The 18731-nt window shown below is 49.7% G+C and overlaps 1 protein-coding gene across 2 annotated transcripts in view; it reads right to left on the reverse strand.

Moving 5' to 3' along the window:
• SDK1 (sidekick cell adhesion molecule 1) overlaps positions 1 to 18731 on the reverse strand; it is a 955689-nt gene that overhangs the window by 408886 nt on the left and 528072 nt on the right. For both annotated transcript variants that reach the window (XM_084763891.1, XM_084763892.1), the window contains exon 5: positions 15588 to 15721. In XM_084763891.1, coding sequence (XP_084620017.1) covers positions 15588 to 15721 — 134 coding nt within the window. The remainder of the gene's footprint in view (positions 1 to 15587; positions 15722 to 18731) is intronic.

Consider the following 18731-nt stretch of genomic DNA (forward strand, 5'->3'; position numbering starts at 1 on the left):
GCTCCCAACTGAAATGAACCGGACAAAGCCCAGTTCTATAAGACTACATGAACTAATAGTTTCTTGAACGGGCGTCCCAGGTTCCCCCCGTCCAGACCTGTCTAGACAGAGCAGCCAGCACTGACATCTGGGTCATGGCTCTTGCCCACTTCCTCTGCACACCTCTGCTAAATACGGAGCTGCACGGAGCTGGCTGGCTGGGAACTGATTAGTGCTGAGAGCCAGTTGCTGGAGGTGGTAAAAGGTGAGAAAGCCCCGGATGGCGTAATGACTAGACCACAGGGCCTCTAGCAGAGGACCTGCTAATTGGACCGCGCGACCTGTGTCTGCAGGTAAACTTCTGGCCTTTATTACCTTTAGCACACATCTCACTTCTGTCCCTCTCAGTCGCAGAGTGTTCTTGGGGAAGTTGAGGGTTTGGTCCTGGCCTTGGCTTTGGTAAGAGACTTCGGAATTGGGAGGCAGCCATTCTCCGTAACAGACACTTGCCTGGCTTTTCTGAAGTTTGATTTAGTGTTCTCAGCCACACTGTAAAGATCCGCAGCTTTAATTACCTGCCGTAATTGCCATCTATAAGGGCCCAAAGAGAGTCATTTATGGTGATCAGTCATAAAACATTATGACTAAGCAGTAAAGGTGGAAACTGGCGGCCGTGAAGAGGTGACCACTGTTGGGCAGCATGCACTAACGCAGGAGCCAGCTACGAGACTCCGCCATGATTTCTAAAGTCAAACACTATTCTGCATCGTCAATGAGTAAAATTCTGAAAGTGTCATCAGGAAAAGACAGACCTGAGTTCAATTCAAATTTACACCGCCAAGAGAGCTGCGCAGGGCACAGCAAGTTATTTATTCCTTTGACTTGCTCCCTTACCTGTAAGATGAGGATGACATTGACCTAGCTACTTCTTGATTTCCCCCCCCCCCCCATGGGCATTCATTGGGGGTCAGTGTTTTTAATGGAGCATAATATTTGCATAGTGTATACACAGCAGACATTCAATAAGTGGCTATTTTTGCTACTACCGTAGTGTGCTTTTATTATACTTTGGGACAAATCATGTTTCTTGTCCTTTCTTGTGTATTAGAACCTAGAGTTAACAGATGAGACATTAGATGCTGTAATGGTTTGATGCTGAGCATCCAGCCAGGCAATGCTAGCACAGGCCTTTAATCCTAGCACTTGGGAGGCAGAGACAGGAGGATTGCTATGAGTTCGAGGCTGGCCTGGTCTACAGAGCGAGTTCCAGGACAGCCAGGGCTGCACAGAGAAACCCTGTTTCACACCCTCCCTCCAACCTCTGCCAAAGATAATGAGCATCATATTGACAGGATCTGGAGTAAGCCAGCTTACAAGGCTCTGAGCATGTCCTATGATCTATGAGAGGGTTATTTAGATTTTCTTCACTGAGGTGGGGAGAGCCACCCTAAACATGAGTGGCTCCACCCTGTGGGCTGGGATCCTGCACTGCATAAAAGGGAGCAAGCAGGCTGAGCCCCAGCATTCATCTCTCTCTGCTTCCTGTGTGTGGATGCCATGAGCGCAGCCACCTCAGGCTCTTGTCACCATACCTTCCCTGTACGCCATCATATGTGACATGGTGCGCTGCACCCTGGAGCTGTCAGTCAAAATAAAGTCCTCCACCCACAAGGCGCCATTGTTGGGCATTTTACCTCAGGAACAAGAGCAGCAACATGCAAGCCTTCGACGCAAACACCACGCCGTTGCTAAAGCAATTGGCTCTGCTCCTTGTGCCCTTCAGAAAAACCACACGTTCCCCCCTTTTCTGACAGATGAAGTGTTAAAAAAGGCAATTTAGCCCAGCAAATCAATCTGGATTTAGAAAAACCTCAGGATCCCCAAGTCTGAAAACTGCCAACAGGTGTTTCTTAATTAGCAGAACCCTGAACCCATTCATGAGAAGGACAGTGTGTTGAACAACCCAGTAGAATGGAACAAAACCAAACCGAATCAACCAACCCAACAAAACCGCCAAAGTCTCCATGCCAGGAAACTAGCAAGGACTGCTACTTGTGTTTGACTGCTTAGTGTGAATATAGTTTTCCCAGGAAAACCACATTTGTGACCAACTGCTGGCTCTGAGGTCTCTTCTTGGGCAGCCACTATGATTGACTTCAGTTAGGGATTCCGCAGACAAGGCTTGTGATGGGGGCCATGCCAGAGCGGACAGAATGATTGTAAGAAAATTCAACCTCCCAACCCCCTTCTTTGTATTCCCCTAAACCTTCCATATCTTTTAAAGAGGATTATTTATTTTATTTTTATGTATGTGCCTGTGTGTGAACATGCATGAATCTGCGTGTGGCACAGTTATGCAGATGCCGGCAGAGGCCAGAAGGGGCTGTTCAATCCACCAGAGCTGGAGTTAGAGGTGGTTGGGAGCCACTTGATCTAGCTGCCAGCAACCAAACTCTGGGACTGGGACATGCTCTTAACGGCTGAGCCGTTTCCCCAGGCCCCAAATTTCCCATCTTCTCTTGCCAGTAATGAAGGTGATGAAACACTGAGGACTGCATGCGAAGGGATGGGAGCTGGGCAGTGTGGGCGCAATACAGTGCCGAGGCCTGTCGCACAGTATAAATTTAAATACTGTTCCTCCGAATGACAAGCCTACAGTGGAATTAACTCAAGACCCCTTGTCAGCTAACCTCAGATGAGTTTGAAAAATCGGACCCCAGAGTCAAGGGTAAACACTATTAGGGCAACGTCAAGTTCCGGCCCTAAAACTGGCACCATTAGCCGACTCCCACACTGACATAGCTGTGTGTGATCATTTAGATCGGTGCATTTAGCAAGAGGGCAGAGGATTGTGGGAGTTATTAAAGCTGAGCTTTGTAGAGGAGTTTGTGAAAAATCTGATTAGGCAAATCAGCACCAGATGGTAATCTGTGCCCTTAAGTACTCAGCTCATAATTGGCAGAAGTAAATGAATGCTTACGGTCTATTTGCTGATTCCAACTGGGCAGGTCGGCTTGGTGAGCAAATTCTCCTGAGCGCTCACTCACTGGGAAAGGGGCATGAGTTGCTTGTCCTTGCTGGGAACTAGGAGCACCAGGGACATCCTTCTTAGAAATCCGTGGGATGCAGCGCATCTTCCTTTAAATCCTCCACAGTATCAAAGGTACTGTTGCCAGTAATAACTGCTGCCGTGGCTTGCCTCACAAGGAAAAAGACTTGAGTTTGACCCACATAAAAGGCCAGACATGAGGATGTATACCTGGAATCCCAATGCTGGGGAGGCCAAGGTGACATAATCCGTGGGGACTGTTGGCCAGACAACCTAGCTGAATTGGTGAGCTCCAATTGGTAGAGATCACGGAAGACACCCCGTGTCAACCTCTGGCCTCCACATGAACATGTATACATGTGCAAGAATGCATGCGCGCAGACACACACCCATGCACACAGAACCCACCTCCAGTTTCACAGCCAGCCACTTTGCCTCTAAGCCTAACCGAGGCTTTGCTGTGCACACAATTGTACCCCACCGTGGTACTCAGGGGTGTGAGGTTGGCTTCACAGGTGAGTATGCATAGCTAGCACATTGCCTACTCCTTTAAATAATCAATCCCAGGATCCCACGGGCTCGGATGTAGCAGGACGCTCTGAGCATCGTCAATGGAAGGGTAGGGAGGTGGTGCCCCTCGGTTGTGTCTCATGATCCAAGACATATGTCATAGAGAGAATATCTTGTGTATTGTACGCATGCACTGCCTGTCAATTAAAAAACATATGGCCTATAGAAAAGGGCAGAATAGAAGGATGGGCATCTGGCAGGCAGAAAGGATTCTGGGATAGAGCCAGGCACGGGAGATGTGAGGAAGACAGATGCATGGTACCTGAGCAGAGGTAACCAGCCATGTGGCGGAATGTAGATTAGTATAAATGGGTTATTTTAAGTTGTGAGGTTGTCAGAGAAGAGCCTAGCTACATGAACTAGGCATTCACAAATAGATTTTGAGTCTCACGAGTCATTCATTATTCAGGGAGCTTGGGGCCAGGAGAACAAACAGGCCCCCTAGTACAGTATGTCGTCTCCTTTATAAGAGTCACTATGTGGGAGGAGTCACATAGGGATAATCTCGAGTCCTTAGCCTCCCATTGACAGTCAGTAACTGGCTGGGTCAGTAACTCTGTGACTGTGTCAACTCAGCAATTAGTGAGTGGGTCAGTGACCATGATTAGTGACCTTACACCTGGATAAGTGATCTTGTATGTGTGTGGGGGCGGTCAGTGTGGTGGTTTTAATAAGCATGGTCCCCATAAGCTCATATGTTTGGATGCTTGGTCATTAGCGAGTGGCACTACTTGGCAGGGACGAGGGATGCTGTGGTGTTGGAATAGGTGTAGCCTTATGGAGTAAGCGTGTCATTGAGGGTGGGCTTGGGGGTTTCAGATGTACAAGCCAGGCCCAGTGTCTCTTGCTCTTCCTGCTGCCTGCAGATCAGGATGCAGAACTCTCAGCTACCCCCTCCAGCGCCGTGTCTGCCTGCACGCTGCCATGCTTCCCGCCATGATGACAATGGACTAAACCTCCGAAACTGTAAGCCGGCTCCAATCAAATGCTTTCTTTTAGAAGAGTGGCTGTGGTCATGGCGTCTCCTCACAGCGATAGTGCACCGCCTGAGACAGTCAGTGGCCTGTGTGAGTAAGCTTGTAAACTGGGCCCCAAGCTCTACCCTCAAAGTCTGGTTCTTCTTGCCTGTGAAGCGGGACTGACCACTATCTCTCTGGGAGAGATGATGAAGAGCCGGGGAAAGAATGTCAGAAAACAGCTCTCTGGTGCTCAAGGGAGGCCAAGCCCTTCATTTTTACCAAGCCCTCAGGGGCAGCCATTTAATAGGGCACCCATTTACCAACCATCACCAAATCTGCAGACACCTGAAATCATTCTGTAAAACCATGTATCTTGCCCATGTTTTTAAAGGTGACATCTATAATTTCTGGTCATAAAATATAAGAGAATGCAAATATCATTTTCGGTGTGTTTTAGCATGCTGGCATATTTTAATAAAATCAAACTCTTCCGGCACTCCTTTTCTGTGTATTCAGTGGAATCTAAATATTTGATGGGCCACGCCTAAAGATGTCACACTGGCACCGGCCACTCAAGAGCACGCAGGCCAGTTCCCACTCTGCATAGGGGTTTTACGTCGGCGCCCCATTACCTTCTGGAACGCCTATTTCCCTCCTTCTCTTTCCACACCCTCATCCTAATTTGTTGTATTTTCTGACTCAAAAGTCACAGCCACTGAAGCAGTATATGTGTGAATTTAAACTTCACCTGGGGACCTTATGGTTTTAGAAAGAAAGAAAACCAAAAACCCACCACCAACAACAACAACAACAAACAAACAAAACAAAAGCAAACCTCCGGTCTCACGCCAAGTCACTGTTTTGCTAATCACTAAGTTTTATATAGAAAAGTGCATCCCAGGGGCTGGAGAACTGGCTCAGCAGTAAAGAGCATGTAGTATTCTTTTCATCATTAGGTTATGTGTTTATGTGTATGTTCTTCTCATTAGTATGTTCATGTGTGTGCTTGTGCTTGTGGAAGTCAGAAATCAACCTCAGGCTGGGAGACATACCTAGCTTTTTTTTTTTTTTTAAGCAAGGTCTCTCACTGGTCTAGAGCGCAGCAGTTCAGCTGGACTGGCAGGCCAGAGAGCAATAGGGGTTCTCCTGTCTGCACCCCCTTAGCACTGACGTCACACACACATATGCCATCATACAGCTTTGTAGGTGGATGCTGGGGACCTGAACTCACGCCCTCAAGCTTGCCTGACAAGCACTTTACCAACTGAGATGAGTTCCCTGATCCTAACGTGTTGTCAATGAAACCTCAGGTGGATTTGTACCTTCTTTTCCTTGGAGGTGGTGGTGGTGGGGTGGGCAGGTGCCACTTTGAATTTAGGGCATCACGCATGCTAGGCAAGTGTTCTACCACTGCACTATGGCCCTAACACTCAGGGTCCTCTTGTTGGTATTGAAGTGTTGGTAAGTATCATCACCTACCCTCTTATTTTAACGTCATTCACCAATCCATTCATCAATCCATTCACTTAACTCTCCATTTACCAACCATCCATCCATCTACCAATCTACCCACCCACTCACCCACCATCCATCCAACTATCCCCTCATCTGCCCGTTTATCTATCCACCCACCTTCCCACCCACTCACCATCCAGCCACCTTCCCACCCACCCACTCACCATCCAGCCACCTGCCCACCCACTCACCATCCAGCCACCTGCCCACCCACCCACTCACCATCCAGCCACCTGCCCACCCACTCACTATCCAGCCACCTGCCCACCCACTCACCATCCAGCCACCTGCCCACCCACTCACCATCCAGCCACCTGCCCACCCACTCACCATCCAGCCACCTGCCCACCCACTCACTATCCAGCCACCTGCCCACCCACTCACCATCCAGCCACCTGCCCACCCACTCACCATCCACCCACCTGCCCACCCACTCACTATCCAGCCACCTGCCCACCCACTCACTATCCAGCCACCTGCCCACCCACTCACTATCCAGCCACCTGCCCACCCACTCACTATCCAGCCACCTGCCCACCCACTCACTATCCAGCCACCTGCCCACCCACTCACCATCCAGCCACCTGCCCACCCACTCACCATCCAGCCACCTGCCCACCCACTCACCATCCACCCACCTGCCCACCCACTCACCATCCAGCCACCTGCCCACCCACTCACTATCCAGCCACCTGCCCACCCACTCACCATCCAGCCACCTGCCCACCCACTCACTATCCAGCCACCTGCCCACCCACTCACTATCCAGCCACCTGCCCACCCACTCACCATCCAGCCACCTGCCCACCCACTCACTATCCAGCCACCTGCCCACCCACTCACTATCCAGCCACCTGCCCACCCACTCACCATCCAGCCACCTGCCCACCCACTCACTATCCAGCCACCTGCCCACCCACTCACTATCCAGCCACCTGCCCACCCACTCACCATCCAGCCACCTGCCCACCCACTCACCATCCAGCCACCTGCCCACCCACTCACTATCCAGCCACCTGCCCACCCACTCACCATCCAGCCACCTGCCCACCCACTCACCATCCAGCCACCTGCCCACCCACTCACCATCCAGCCACCTGCCCACCCACCCACTCACCATCCAGCCACCTGCCCACCCACCCACTCACCATCCAGCCACCTGCTCACCCACTCACCATCCAGCCACCTGCCCACCCACTCACCATCCAGCCACCTGCCCACCCACTCACCATCCAGCCACCTGCCCACCCACTCACCATCCAGCCACCTGCCCACCCACTCACCATCCAGCCACCTGCCCACCCACTCACCATCCAGCCACTTGCCCACCCACTCACCATCCAGCCACCTGCCCACCCACTCACCATCCAGCCACCTGCCCACCCACCCACTCACCATCCAGCCACCTGCCCACCCACTCACCATCCAGCCACCTGCCCACCCACTCACCATCCACCCACCTGCCCACCCACCCACTCACCATCCAGCCACCTGCCCACCCACTCACCATCCAGCCACCTGCCCACCCACCCACTCACCATCCAGCCACCTGCCCACCCACTCACCATCCAGCCACCTGCCCACCCACCCACTCACCATCCAGCCACTTGCCCACCCACTCACCATCCAGCCACCTGCCCACCCACTCACCATCCAGCCACCTGCCCACCCACTCACCATCCAGCCACCTGCCCACCCACTCACTCACCATCCAGCCACCTGCCCACCCACTCACCATCCAGCCACCTGCCCACCCACTCACCATCCAGCTACCTGCCCACCCATCCACTCACCATCCAACCACCTGCCCACCCACTCACCATCCAGCCACCTGCCCACCCACTCACCATCCAGCCACCTGCCCACCCACTCACCATCCAGCCACCTGCCCACCCACTCACCATCCAACCACCTGCCCACCCACTCACCATCCAGCCACCTGCCCACCCACTCACCATCCAGCCACCTGCCCACCCACCCACTCACCATCCAGCCACCTGCCCACCCACTCACCATCCAGCTACCTGCCCACCCATCCACTCACCATCCAACCACCTGCCCACCCACTCACCATCCAGACCTGCCCACCCACTCACCATCCAGCCACCTGCCTACCCACCCACTCACCATCCAGCCACCTGCCCACCCACCCACTCACCATCCAACCACCTGCCCACCCACTCACCATCCAGCCACCTGCCCACCCACTCACCATCCAGCCACCTGCCCACCCACTCACTCACCATCCAGCCACCTGCCCACCCACTCACCATCCAGCCACCTGCCCACCCACTCACCATCCAGCCACCTGCCCACCCACTCACCATCCAGCCACCTGCCCACCCACACACCATCCAGCCACCTGCCCACCCACCCACTCACCATCCAGCCACTTGCCCACCCACTCACCATCCAGCCACTTGCCTATCCACCACTCGCCGCCCAGCCGTCTATGCTATGTGGGGCCTCAGAAGCAAAATATTTATGTTGTCAATTTTAATTTACATTTTAGCTGAAAACATAAGTAGAGTACTGTGTGCTGACAGGACTGATCGTGCAGACTGTAGCCTTTCATTGGGTGACCCGAAGTCCAACTTTGTATGCACGCTATCCCAAGGGACCACGTGATGGTTCTCATTTGCAAGCAAGTGGGCAGGATGTCCTCACAGGCTGGCGTGCTTCTGGGACTTTGGAATGGGCTACAGTTTAACCTTTGCTGGGGAGAAGGAGGTTTGCAGCCGTGTGTATTTTGTTATAACTGGATGAATTCTCACAGCATGGATAAGTGGATATAAAAGCATTCCTGGAAGAAACCACAGCTTTCAGTTACTTGGGACACAAGCACCGATGAATGAGGCCACAAGGCCATGCTGAACTTGGAAGCCATATTAACAGGAAATGGGATTCTCCAAAACCATGCGCCATAATGATTTGACCAAACAATTACATAGTATCAAGACCAAGCAAGGCAAAGGCTTCCATTCACAAAATATGCACTGGGCTCATCAATAAGACATCAAGACAGAATGAAGCTGTCCTGAGGGAGATGCCAAGAGAACACCGTGGTGCAGAAGAAAGCTTCCGGGGTCAGCAAGATACCCGAGATGCTTTTGTGTCTTTCATGTCAGTGAGTGTTGTAGCTAATGAATGAAGTATCCCTATACTAGGGGCAGATGCTCAGGGCTTCTTTCTTTCCTCGGATGGTCCTATGTAGCCCAGGCAGGCCTTGAACTCACTATGTAGCTGAGGATGACCTTGAGATTCTGATCCTTTCTGCCTCTACCTCCTATGCAGTGGGATCACAGACACTTTACTACCAGGCTCAGTCTATGTGGTACTGGGGATTGAACCTAGGGCTTGGTGTATGCAAGGTCATCGCTGTACCAACTGAGCTACATTCCCAGCCCTCAGAGCTGCAGCTCCTCCTCCTCCTCTCCTCCTCCCCTCCTCCTCCTTCTTCCTCCTCCTTTCTTTTGCTTCTTCTTCCTCTTTCTCCTCCTCCCCTCCTCCATCCTCTTCTTCAGACTTTACTTTCTTTTCAAGTACGTGTATGTTTCTGTGTCTGCATGTGAGTCTGTACATGTGAGTGCAGGGAGCATATGGAGGACACAGAAGGCACTAGATCCCCTGGACCCGGAGTTACAGGCAGTTGTGAACTGACAGACATGCTTGGCCAAACAGAACGCAGGTCCTCTGTGAGAGGCAATAAGACCTCTCTGGTCCCACTGTGCAGTGCCTCTTTCCGGATAGAATGCCTATAGAAGAGCTCTGGAGAGCAAAGCTTAGACTGCCCACCAGACGGTGGGTCTTGGTCCTGCCTGCATCACATGCCTACAGATCTGCAGCTGGATTCTAAGTGGCTCAGCCAGGACGGAGGACCCAACACCTCCACACTGGCTTGGAGAGACTGTTTTCACGTCCTCTCTAGCGCTCTAAGTAGCTGACCCATTTCAGAGTCCATTCAAAGGCTTACGCCTGTTCCCTTTCGTCCTTTTAATATTAAAAGCATGAGGAAAATAAGATAGGGTTTCATCCGGGCACACAAAAAGCCGTGTTTTACAGGACGGTCCTCTCCGATGACCATGCAAAGACATTATTCTCAGGGACGCACTTTCAACTAGTACCCATCTAAGAGGACTGCAGCGAAATTAGCATGACAGAGGACAAAAGAATGTTAAGTGGGCTTCGGAATTAAAAGCCAGGTTTGTCGGCCCTGAAGGAGGGTCGCCTAAAATGATAGCCTATCTGGAAATGTTGTTTGAAGAGCAGACATTAAAATGAAAGAGGTGAAGAAAGCAGGAAGGAGAGAAGCAGTCATTTCTGTTTTAATCTAAGCTTCATCCCTCACAGAGAATCTCATTACATCGGACATTTTGAATATTGGGTCAGAAGTGATGATGTGCCTGAACTACGTCCGACGGCTTTTAAACAATGATTGATTGATCACTGCGCAGGCCCCATCCAATCTGATCTCCTACTGCCGGCTTTTTTTTTTTAAAGAAGAAACTCCCATTCACATATTAATTCAGCCTGGAAGAGCCAACGCACAGGTGTTACGTCGATGTAAACTTTTCAAAATGAAAGGGCAAAGCGGGTTGACGGGTTTATAAAGCTTGCCTGGGCCTGACCTCAGAATAGAAATGTCTGCTTCCAGGCAAATCCAGCCCGTTTTTTTTTTCAGGTGTGCACCTGAGCTGTGGGAACGAGCTGGCTATGAAAAGAATCATGTGGAATGCTTCCCTGTGCCACCTATGTCCTTAACAGCTGGTGGCATGGGTCACATCAGAATGTCAAAGCAAGCCTGCCCCAGAGAGGCAGCAAGATTGCTCCAGGACCCTGGATGGAGTGATCAGCCTCTCTCCTTACCTACACGGTCCATGTCACACACATACGGAGAAATGTTCAGACCGAATAACGCCATCCACTAAACAAGTGTGACACAGCATGTGGCCCCATTAGGAGACCATGTTTCAGCTCCAACACTGCATGCATTTCCAAAGTTGATTTTTATCCGTACACTCATTGCGCTTTGCCTCCCATGAGGTTCAAGTGCATCCAAAATACTCAGCCCCTGGAGTGTGGGAGTGGGCTCAGTTGGTAAGGCACTTGCCTTCCGAACATCTTCAAATCCCCAGAGCTCACATAAAAAGCCAGGCATAGGTCAAGTGTCTGTGCTGGGGGTGGGGTGAGTGAGCAGATTCGTAGAACTTGCTGGCAAGCACGGCCAGCCAATCGGCGATTCCAGTTCAATTTGGAACCCTGCCTCTACAGATAAAGATGGAGAGCAATTGAGGAAGACATCCACCTCTGGTCTCCATGTCTACACACATGAATGTTTCTGTCTGTCTGTCTGTGTGTCTGTCTGTGTGTCTGTCTGTCTGTCTGTCTGTCTGTCTGTCTGTCTGTCTCTCTCTCTCTCTCTCTCTCTCTCTCTCTCTCTCTCTCACACACACACATACATACATATATACACATACACATATATACGTTCTAGAATCTTCTCTTGCTAGCAGGTGATAGCACACCATTCATTTAAATGCACAAGGTTAGTCCTGCCCCTCCCTCTAGTCCTACACTATAGTGAAGAGGAGATGAGAACAGTGAGAATTTATTTTTTAAGCTAATTGTAGTACAAACCATCCAAAATTTAGTTGCCAGTACTAGATGGACTAAGCTGGTCGCAGTCACTACACCAAAGTTTCTTATTTATTCTTCACACACACACACACACACACACACACACACACACACACACACACACACGGGGTAGTGGTGGGTGGGATCTATATTTCCTAAATGCCAATTGGCTGAAATACCTATTGGTTGTTCTGTAACACTGGCTGGCTGTTTGTTTGTTTGCTTGTTTGTTTTAATTGTCAACCTTCACATGTGCTGTTTTTTAACAAAAGCCCACCTCAGAATCATAAAAAACAGAGCCATGAGGCTGTAGATGCGCACACCTTTGCCACGGTGCTGGGAGGGGCCTGGTGGAGATGAAGACGTTCTATAGAGACGGAAAGGCACTGACCAGATGGGGAGCTGGTCTCCAGAAAGGGAGCTTGCACAGTTCTTGTCAGACCGCCTTACCGGATGAGACTGAAACGCAGCCGATGATGGGTCAACAGTGGGCGGGAGCACACCTTGACTAGGACTGCTTAGATGTACGTATCCTTGGCCCCTCTATTACATCAATTTTTAATCTCATCTCAGAACCCTCCCCCAACGGTGGACTTGGGGAGATGGGGGTGGCTTTGTCCCTCTTCCCAATGCGGCCATATTGGACAGACCAATACCCGCCTTCTGCTTTCGACAAGTAATTAGATTCTTTTCATTGGCTTATTGAGGACAGAGCCCTGAGCCTGGCCCAGAGCACGGGCTCTGAGCCCCGCCCCCCCAAGTTCAACAAGAACGTAAATGGCTCCTGAAAACACTGTAAGGAGTCCAGGGAGGTGACGGCTCCCCCAGGCTTCAAGGCATTGCGGGATGCTACACGTCCATCCCAACTTGTAGCCTCTACACACACGGCACCATGTGATGCCCGGGCAGTCACATCTAAGCACACATCCTAGAAGATTTAGCAAGACTTCTGATCTTTAGGGGTTTTCCAAATAGAACTTCTACTGGGAAAAAGGCATAATTGGTTCCATTTAACATTTAGCTAAGTCTGATATGTCAGGGGAAGGTTCGCCTAAGAATTAAAATAAGACCGGCTCTTCCGCCTCCTGCCCTTCCCACACCACATCTGGTTTTGATACGAAAGCGAAGACTGTATAAGGGAACGGAAAGCGGAGCTTTTGCCTGACACAACGCACGTCTTTAGCAGCCGCCTCATTATAGCTCAACTTTATGTGTTTTGCCTGATGCCAATGAAAAAATAATATTTTTTTTACAAGGGAACGAAATGTGAATTGGTTAATTATAATATTTATGAATGGTTTCTTATGTACTTTTTGGTTGGGGTAGAGCTGAAATTATTGCAGAAACTTTTACATATTCCAATTAGCTACCGCCGCGGTCTTGCATTCAGGAGGAACTTGGGGAACACACCAGACCAGCTCTACTCTTTACCTCAAGTCAGACTAGCCTATAGGATGCCAGCGTGCCAACCAGCCATCTTGCAACTCTGGGATGGACGTACTGTGTGAACCAGAATTTCTTAAGGAATCGGTTTCCCCCCTTCTTCTATCAGGCCAAGTTGATTTCCTTGTTCCCGAACCAAAATGCCACTCACTGCCTTTGACTCTCATGGTCCTGTTTAGATCACAATCGAGTGCTAAATCAGATTTGCTGAGCGGAATGAATGCCTCTAATTATAAAACTAGGCGATCAGTAACAATAACCGCGAGCTCCTGGGTAATACACTCTCTGACCCTTGTTATTGCTGCTGAGAAAACCGTCTTGGTCAGTCATGTAGTGTCACACGTGGGATGTCATGACTCTCCATCTAAACAATGTGCCTTAAAAAGGGCCTGGCTAATCAATCCTCTGTCGGCCTGGTGTGTGATCTGGAGCGGAGGACTGGTCCTCAGAATTAAAGAGGCTCTGCGGGCTGGAGGAATGGCTTAGTTATTAAAGTATTGGGTGGGTGAGCACAAGTACCCAAAGTCTATTCCCCCTCTGCCCCCCGGAGCCCGCACATGAAGGCTGGGCACCGAAGCAAGATCTCTGACACACAGCGCTGGGTGTCGGGTAGGTGGTAACAGGCAGATTCCTGGGGATCTCCAGCTGCCACCCCAGTCTGTCTGGATCAGTGAGAGGGGAAGAGGGCTAGAGAGCTGGCTCAGAGGGGAGAGAATTTTCTGCACAACCAGGAGGATCTGAGTTCCAAATTCCTGGACCCGTGTAGAAAGCTGGATGCTGACCAGGCTCAATGGCGCGCACGTTTTTAATCTCAGCACTTGGGAGGCAGAGGCAGGTGGATGTCTGTGAGTTTGTTGGTTGTCATTCTTGCCTAAGTAGGGAGTTCTAGGTCAGACAGGGCTACGTAGAGACTCCGTCTCAAAACAATAACGATAACAAAAACCGGGCACTTGTAAAGTGTGTCTGCAGCCCCCTCATTGAGGAGGGTGGAGACAGGAGGATTGCTGGAACTTGCTGGCTGCCAGCCTAGCTTCAGGTTCAATAGAAAATAGTGGAGTGTGACATAACTGGACACTGACATCCTGCTCTGTCCACTACATTCGTGGGGGGGGGGACCATGCACATACTCCCCAACATGCGTACATACACCATAGTATACTGCACACACATGCATGCATTCGTGTGTATACCCCCACACAAGGTGGGGAGCCACTGAAGAATACACCAGAGCCCTTGTCCTGAGACGCAGGGCAAAGAGAACAGTTCAGCCCACGCATTTCAGAAAGCAAAAACAGAAAACCACCTCTCCCAAGCCTCCGGACACTCAGGAAGATGAGACCCACAGATACAATACTCCTGAATGCCAGGATAACACTCTCAGAGTCACCTTCCGGGACCAGCCTCCGTTGGCATTTTCTCAAGAGCGCTTCTTCATACCATGAAAGGTGACACTGGCAACGTGTGAGGCCACACCTCTGCCGTGTATGCTGGGACCCGGCTTAGTTCACCATTCAAATTTTCCAACCCTCCACATTTAAAGTTTTTCCTTCAAACTAAATTTTCCTTAAATAATTGAGTCTATCACCACAAAGGGTGTGCATTTAGCTGGGTCAAGTGAGAAAGGAGCAACAGATTATGCTTTAGACGCTGCCTTTAAAAGAAAAAGATGGAGGCAACGTCTGTTTCAGCTGTCTGGGTTAGGTGAGTGCTTGCTTGGTAGTCTAGGCATGCCTCGGATTGGTAATCCTCCTGCCTCAGCCTCCTGAAGATGGGGGATGACCTTAGCCTTGGCCACTAGACCTACCTTTTAAAATACTGCTAATTTTAAAAAAATTTCATGGTATGGTGTGTGTGTGTGTGTGTGTGTGTGTGTGTGTGTGTGTGTGTGTGTGTGACACACACATGAAGGCATCAGTACTCTCTTTCTACCACACAAGCCTGGTGACTGGCCTTAGGAAATTAGGTCATCAGCCTTGGCTTCGAGCTCCTTTACCCTCTGAGCCATCTTGCTGGCCCCAAATATTGCTAATTTAAACCCAACTGTATATGTACATTTTCTCTTCCTCAAGGGTGTTGCTCTGAGGTCTATAGGACATAACCTGCATTTTACTGGCAGGTAGGTCCGTTCACAGGTACAGTCTGAAGAAGACACTCACACCATACTATTAACAGTGGGCAAAAAGAACAAAAAAAATTTTGTTTTTAAAGTCGGCAAAACAAATAAGATCTTGGGTTAAAAATATAAAATTCATAGTGTCTGCAAATCATTCAAGGGAATCAATGGTACTGAAACCCTTCAAACCATCTACAACGGATCAATATTACGTTCTGAACCACAGCAGAGAGAGAGAGAGAGAAGCGCTGCATGGCGTCCCCTGCCACACGGCGGTTATATCAACTACAGCAAGTCCCGGGTTCGCTCAGGACTAACTCACGTGCTATGCTCAGGTGGATGAACGGGCTCGTCTTGTTCTCTCCGTCCCTCTCGTTCACGGCCTGCACGTAGTAAGCCCCCGCGTCACTTGCTGTGGTAGCAAGGATCACCAGCTGGTTCTCCAATGTGATGGCTCTGTTTCCGAGACAAGACACAGCGTCAAGGTCACTTAGGGGAGATGTGACAATGGGTAATAAGGACCCAAACATGGGCTGGGGAGATGGTTCACTTGCTAATGTACTTGTCTTGAAAGCATGAGGACCCGAGTTCAATCCCCAGACCCCACTCGGAAAAAGCTGGCTGTGATGGCGTACTTGTAATCCCAGTGTTGAGAAGGCAGAGATGAGTAGACCCTCGGGGCTCCATGGCCAGCCAGGTGTGGCGGCTCGGTTGAGAATGATTTTCATGGGCTCATATGTTTGGATGCGAGGGCTTTAGTTAGTGGAATTGTTTGAGAAGGATTAGGAGGGGTGGCCTTATTGTTAGTGGGGGTGGGCTTTGAGGTTTTCAAATCCCACGGCATTCCCAGTTAGCACCACCCCCCTCTCTGTGGTTGCTGTCTCAACATGTAAACTCTCTCAGCTCCTTGTTCCAGCTCCATGCCTGCCCATCACCGACTGCCCCAAGCCCTTGCCATGACATGATGGTCACGGACTCAATGTCTAAAACTCTAAGCAAGCCTTTCAGTTAAACTTGTTCTTTTATAAGCTGCCTTTGCCATAGTGTTCTGTCACAACAATTAAAAAACAAAAAACAAAAACAAAAAACAAAGGAACGAAGACATCAGCCTGTCCTACTTGGTGAACGCCAGGCCAGTGAGAGCTCTTGTTTCCAAATACAAGATGGAGTGGAGCCTGAGGAATGAGGGCTGAAAGCTGACCTCTGGCCTTCACAAGGATGTGCACACATCTGCACACTATACCCACCAGAGCCCCCTCCCCCCAAAAATTAAAATTAAAAAGAAGGAACAAATAGACAAAAGCAATACACGGGCCAGCTTGTGGCTGTGCCTCCTCTGGTTGGGTAGTGCCTTGCCATCTTAGGTGCTCTCCGTCTGAAGTAACTCTTCACTGTAAGGAAGTTAACACACACCCCAGGGACTAAAACAGGTGCCCGCAGATCCAAGATCCTGCCTGTTAGGAGTTCCAGGGGAGCCTCCTCCTGCTATCCGACCATGCTGTGGTCACAGCCTTCCCAGCAGAGAGCTAGACCACCAATTGATCCGTGGGGAGTGACTCTGTTGTGTCCTCTGCCACCTTGGAAAGCTCACTGGAGCTTCACCCAGAAGGAGAGGAGCCACCGGCCACAGTGCCAACTGCGTCCATTTAAACTCTCCCATCGTTACCAGCTATGGAGGGCACATTCCTTGTGCGTGCGTATGTGCCTGTGTGCATGTGTGTGTGTGCACATGCATGTATGTCTGTGTGTGTGTGCCTGTGTGTGTGCGTGCATGCGTGTGTCTGTGTGTGCGTGTGTGTCTCTGTGCGTGTGCGTATCTCTGTGTGTGTGTGTGTGTGTGTGTGTGTGTGTTCCTCTCCCAGCCAGGCGGCACTCCCTGCCTGCTAAGGTCACATAGTGACTTGCTGTCAGAGCTGAGATAGGGCCTTCTGCACACAGATGTGTACTTCCAGATCACATCTGTCGTGGTTTCTTTCTTTTTGCTGTGTGATAAAATGTTTTGGCAGAAGCAACTTAAAGGAGAAAGCAAGTGGGTCTTTCCACCTCCATTAATGCAATCACGATACCGTGCACCCCCAAGCATGCCCAGAAGCCCTGTTCCTAAATAAGTCTAAATTCTGCCAAGTTGATGACGAGCATTAACCATCACAACCTCACACAAAGACTTCTCACTATGACAGTTACCTAAAAAGAAAGAAGCCGATGAAGTTACGCCACCCACAAACCCAGGCCTCTGGCTAGTTTGAAGGGTCAGTGGGGTGGTGGGATTTGTTTAAAAATTTTAATGCAAATGTGGGGCTGGGGAGATGGCCCAGTGCATAAAGTGCCTCTTGTGCACGCATGAGGACTTGAGGTCCTCAGAAGCCATGTAAAAAGCCAGGCATGGTAGTGCTTGCCTGTACTCCCAGTGCTGGGAAAGATACAAGTAGATCCCTGGGGCTCACTGCCCAGCCAGCCTAGCTAAATCAGCAAGTCCAGGCCCTGGGGAGAGACCCTCTCCAAAAAAACACAGACTTTCTTCTGCATGTGCACCCCCACATTAACACACACCAATATGCATATATTAACAAACACCTATGTACTCATGCATGTATTTACACACACTAACAGAGGTATGCACTCATATATGTGTCTATTACACACAGGCATGCCCAAATGCACAACCACACTAATACACATATGCATGTATGCATACATATACATGCACACTAACACAAACATATACACATGCATGTTTCTATACACACTAACACACATATGCATGTACACATGCATCTACACACATACAAATGCACACGTACATCTACACAGACACATAAGGACCCATGCATGCATCTAGACACACACACACACACACACACACACACACACACAGGAACAGCATGCTGTGTAGCTGACAAGTCAGGCCTACAGGGTGCCACACAGCATGAACCCATCCTCTCTCCTTTCCAAGGCCCACAGGCTGAGGGTTCCCTGGAGAAAGGCGCTATGTTCATTCTCTGACCTACAGAGCCCTTCCAGGGCCAGGAAAAGCAATCTCTCTTGAGGAATCAAAGGTAATAATCATTGTTCCTTTCTACTACCTTTTGGAGGGCTTTTTTCCAAAAACCTCCTGGTTTTTCTAAGTTGTATGAAATTATCTTAAGGAGTGATTGCTCACTGGGCTCCCACAGGGCGTATTACATTTTCGGTCTCTATGGCTAACTTATTTCATGTCTCATTTAAGAAAATTTCCCTATTAGGAAGTTTTCAATTTTTCGTCCCATAAAAATACTTCAAAAAGAGTTTTACTATAATTATTTATGACTGCTTTATAGGTTCTTTTATAGAAGCATAGAAATTGTTCCATTTTATTTTAGTATATGTTACGCTGGCACCTAAAATTCAATATGAATATTTACTACACATGAAGTTATACATTTAATAGTATAATTTAAAAATTGAATATATAACTTTTGCTTTCACA

This window comes from Acomys minous, assembly GCF_964271855.1.
Source record: "Acomys minous genome assembly, chromosome: 16".
In the NCBI taxonomy this organism is placed as follows: domain Eukaryota; kingdom Metazoa; phylum Chordata; class Mammalia; order Rodentia; family Muridae; genus Acomys; species Acomys minous.